The sequence below is a fragment of the Tarenaya hassleriana genome, unplaced genomic scaffold, assembly GCF_000463585.1.
Source record: "Tarenaya hassleriana unplaced genomic scaffold, ASM46358v1 Cleome2, whole genome shotgun sequence".
Taxonomy (NCBI): domain Eukaryota; kingdom Viridiplantae; phylum Streptophyta; class Magnoliopsida; order Brassicales; family Cleomaceae; genus Tarenaya; species Tarenaya hassleriana.
Window position 1 is genome coordinate 7684002 of NW_010965372.1, and position 3619 is coordinate 7687620.

General features: G+C 38.9%; 1 protein-coding gene across 4 annotated transcripts in view; it reads left to right on the forward strand.

Annotated features, from left to right (window-relative positions):
• The first annotated feature begins 1977 nt into the window (after positions 1 to 1977).
• Positions 1978 to 3619, forward strand: part of LOC104812908 (reticulon-like protein B11) — a 2851-nt gene continuing 1209 nt past the window's right edge. For 2 of the 4 annotated variants that reach the window (XM_010540314.2, XM_010540315.2), the window contains exons 1-5: positions 1978 to 2120; positions 2505 to 2685; positions 3000 to 3141; positions 3264 to 3333; positions 3447 to 3592. In XM_010540314.2, coding sequence (XP_010538616.1) covers positions 2081 to 2120; positions 2505 to 2685; positions 3000 to 3141; positions 3264 to 3333; positions 3447 to 3592 — 579 coding nt within the window. In that variant the 5' untranslated portion in view covers positions 1978 to 2080. The remainder of the gene's footprint in view (positions 2121 to 2504; positions 2686 to 2999; positions 3142 to 3263; positions 3334 to 3446; positions 3593 to 3619) is intronic. The other 2 variants (XM_010540317.2, XM_010540316.2) reach the window with 2 other exon arrangements.

Genomic DNA, 3619 nt, shown 5'->3' on the forward strand with positions numbered 1-3619 from the left:
TTCGGACGTTGGCGCGATCGTATCATCGCCACATACACAATCATATCCCATATGGGTGGCAACCGACCCGGATCGGATGGCCCATAGATGGGACGCAAACTCGCAATCATCGTATAATCACTCACAAACGTCCGTTTCTACAATCACGCGCTAAACGTTAATCCGAACCTTTCCGAATTAACGCTAGTGCCATGCCAGCTACCCCAATCACATGCATTTATATAGTTTATTTACTATACATGCATTTCCGCTCGTGTAGTCTTTTATATTTCTTTATATATTTTCTTTCATTCTTTTCATCAGTTTTACCGAATTGTACCTCCGGTATGACTTAGCTGGTCCCGGTCCGCCCGGAAAAACCAGTTCAGTTCATTCCGTGGGTTTTACCCTTACCTTGTTTTTATTTAGGGTCCAGACTACGTGGGGTCCGGTCTGGCCCGTAAATCCGGTATAATTTATATTTTTCACTTTTTCATAATTTTAGCCGGGGTAATATTAGACCCGTCTTATTATGTTTTTCAATTTTCCTCATGGTGAAAATTTTCAGTTCCGTTACTCCGGGGTATGACTTAGCTTTCATTTTTTTTTCAGACCGATCGGTCTAGTCCTAGACCGATCGGTCCAGTCGGTTGGAACAGACGTTTTGTTTTGTCCAGAACGGACGTTCTGTTTTGTCCAGAGCGGACGTTCTGTTTTACCAGAACGGACGGTCTGGTTTAGAACGGGCGTTCCGGACTTCGTCTTCAACCTCTGGACTTCTGTATTTCTCCAGCAGACCTAGAACGGACGGTCTGACCTCAGACCGGACGTTCTGGTTCTCGGATTTTCACCAAAACACTCAAACATGCACGATTCACTATGGGTATAACACTAAAACTCATAAAATTGCATGTACAACACGAATCAAACATCAATTTCGCACAAAATCACTCAAAACCCAAAACCCCATGTCTAACAGACTTCCGAATTAAACTCGAATTCACTCACCTCGGGTTAAGCTCGTGTGTTGGGTGACGGATGGGAAGCTTGGTGATGCTCTCCTTGTTCTGTAGAGACCGAATTGAGGCGTTAATCGCTCGGACTTAGGATGAAAAATCTCGGATTTGCAGAGAGAGGCGAGGGTAGAGAGGAGATGAAGAAACTGAGGCGATTTGTAGTGAAAAATTCGGATTTCAGACCGAATAATTGAGTTATGGGGTCCATGGTGTTGAAAAATCGGGTTTTTGGTCGTCAATAGGTGGGTAAACGTCGTTTTCAGGTCGGTCCGGACGAAATCTGCGACTTTGGTCGCTGCCGACAGTCTGGTCTGTCCGTTCTGCGGTCTGGAACGGACGTTCCGGACTGCGCGAGCGGTCCGTCCGTTCTGGGTTGTCCAGAACGGGTGTTCTGATTTTTTTTTTTTTTTTGGAAAACTGGGTTGTCACAGAAACGAATATGAAGGTATTTTTTTTTTTTTAAACTGAAAGAATCGAATCGATTCATTTTCGAACCGAATCCCAAACCGAATAGCGAATATAAATTTTGGCCTTACCATCAATAAAATAAAAATTTATAAATCCAAATGTATTAATTGAAAATAAAAAATTCGAATTGTTTTTTTTTCTAGATGAGAAAAAGTTAGTTTTCTTAAATTCGGATCATATAAATCATTAAATTCGGACATTATTTTTATAATTAAAAATTGTAAATTTTATCAAAATTATGATGAAACTTGAAAGTTCTATATTTTTAATTCTGTTTTTTTTGTGATAGGAACTCTATTTTTTTAAATAGCCCCTTGCATATCTGCATATCTAATATCTTAGAATCTCATAGCAAAATTGGACTAAATATTTTTAAATAAAATATAAGGTACGAAATGTAAACTCTGAAAACTATAGGGTTTTAATTGATAAATATCATGAACTCATGTTGTCCAAGGCCAATGTCCATTAAAATCCATTATCTCGCGGATTGGGGCAAAATCCCAAATTATATTTGGTTTATTTAATTTTTCATTTCTCTCGCTATTATTTTTCCTTCCTCTACGAATAAAATTCTCTCGCAAATTCATATGCAGAGAAACCCTAATTAATTCACCATGGGAGATTCTGTTCATCAAGCTCTTGGTGGTGGTTCTGGTAATTTTTATGCATTTCCTTTTGCTTTCGTATTTCATTTAGATCCGATTTGTGTTTTCGTAATTTTGCTGTCGATTCGTGTTTTCGTTCTTCGGGTGTTCCGGATCGTTGGATTTCTATTTCAGTTTGCTGTAGTTTTGGATTTATCGATTGTTGCAGAGGTTTTGTTGTTCAATTATTATGAACAGATGGGGGAGTTTGTGTTGGATTTGATGTTATTTGATACGATACAGCAGATTTCACGTTCGGGTATTATGAATTCTCCATAGATTTTTCTGGGTCAAGCTTGTATGTTAGAATTTTTGGTTAGTTCCCATCAAGAATTGTTAGATGCCAAGTTTGAAACTTTTCTCCTCGCTGTTCTTTGAATTGCGTTTGTTGCAGTTGCAGATGTGCTATTATGGAGAAATCGAAATGGGGCAATCATTTTGTTGTTCTCTTCAAGTGCCTCGTGGTTCCTCTTCGAGAGAGCTGGATACAATCTCTTGTCTTTCCTTTCCAATGTTCTGTTGCTTCTTGTTGTTATCCTCTTCTTGTGGGCTAAGTCTGCTTCCATCCTCAACCGGTATTTACTATTTTCCTCTTTATGTTTACTACAATTGTTATGGGCATTGATTGAACTTGAAGCTTTTTTGTAGTGTCTCTACTCTACTGCCTGGTGTTAGTGTAATACCAACTAAATCTTTTTATTTAACCGTCATTATTCATTCATATGGTTTTGCGGTGAAAGAAGAAACATTAAGTGGTTTTGGCTTGTTCTGGGTCACATTCTCTAGGACTAGGAGAGTTGCGAAGAACCGTCTGTCAGTTTTCGGCAATGGAGTCTAGAATAGAATCTTGATCAAATCTTACAAATTTTCTAGTGACTGTTTGTTTCAGGCCTCTACCTCCTGTTCCGAACATGGAAATTTCCGAGGATATCGCCACTAGGGCAGCTGATGGTCTGCGGGTTTGGATTAATGGTGTATTGTCAATTGCCCGAGAGATCACCATAGATAGAAATTGGGTACGACTCTTTCAGGTACAATGTCGTCTTGTGATTTTGTAAACTATTAGTTTTGAATGTGGATATGTGTTTCTTTCTTATATATTGTACAAGAGTTGCTTCAAGGTGCTTATTGAGAATGGCTGTATGATGGCCAGGTTGGTTTTGTCTTGTGGGTTATATCCTATGTTGGAAGTTTGTTCAACTTCCTCACATTTGTTTACTATGGTGAGTTATTGTTATTGTCTATACTCTAACCTTTTATTTTCTTTCCATATCTTTTCGTTGTCCTCTTTGCTGATATTTACGATTATTTTTTTCTTTTTCTTTCTTTCCTTCAGGTATTCTTCTCAGTCTCTCCATTCCCGTTTTGTACGAGAAGTACCGTGATCATATCGATGACAAGCTGAACTCGGTGCATAGAGTCATTCATAGTATCCAAAGGAAAGTTCCAAGATCCTTAAGCAAAGAGAAGAAAACTCAATAGGTAAGTAGTCTTCCCCCCCCCCCCCCC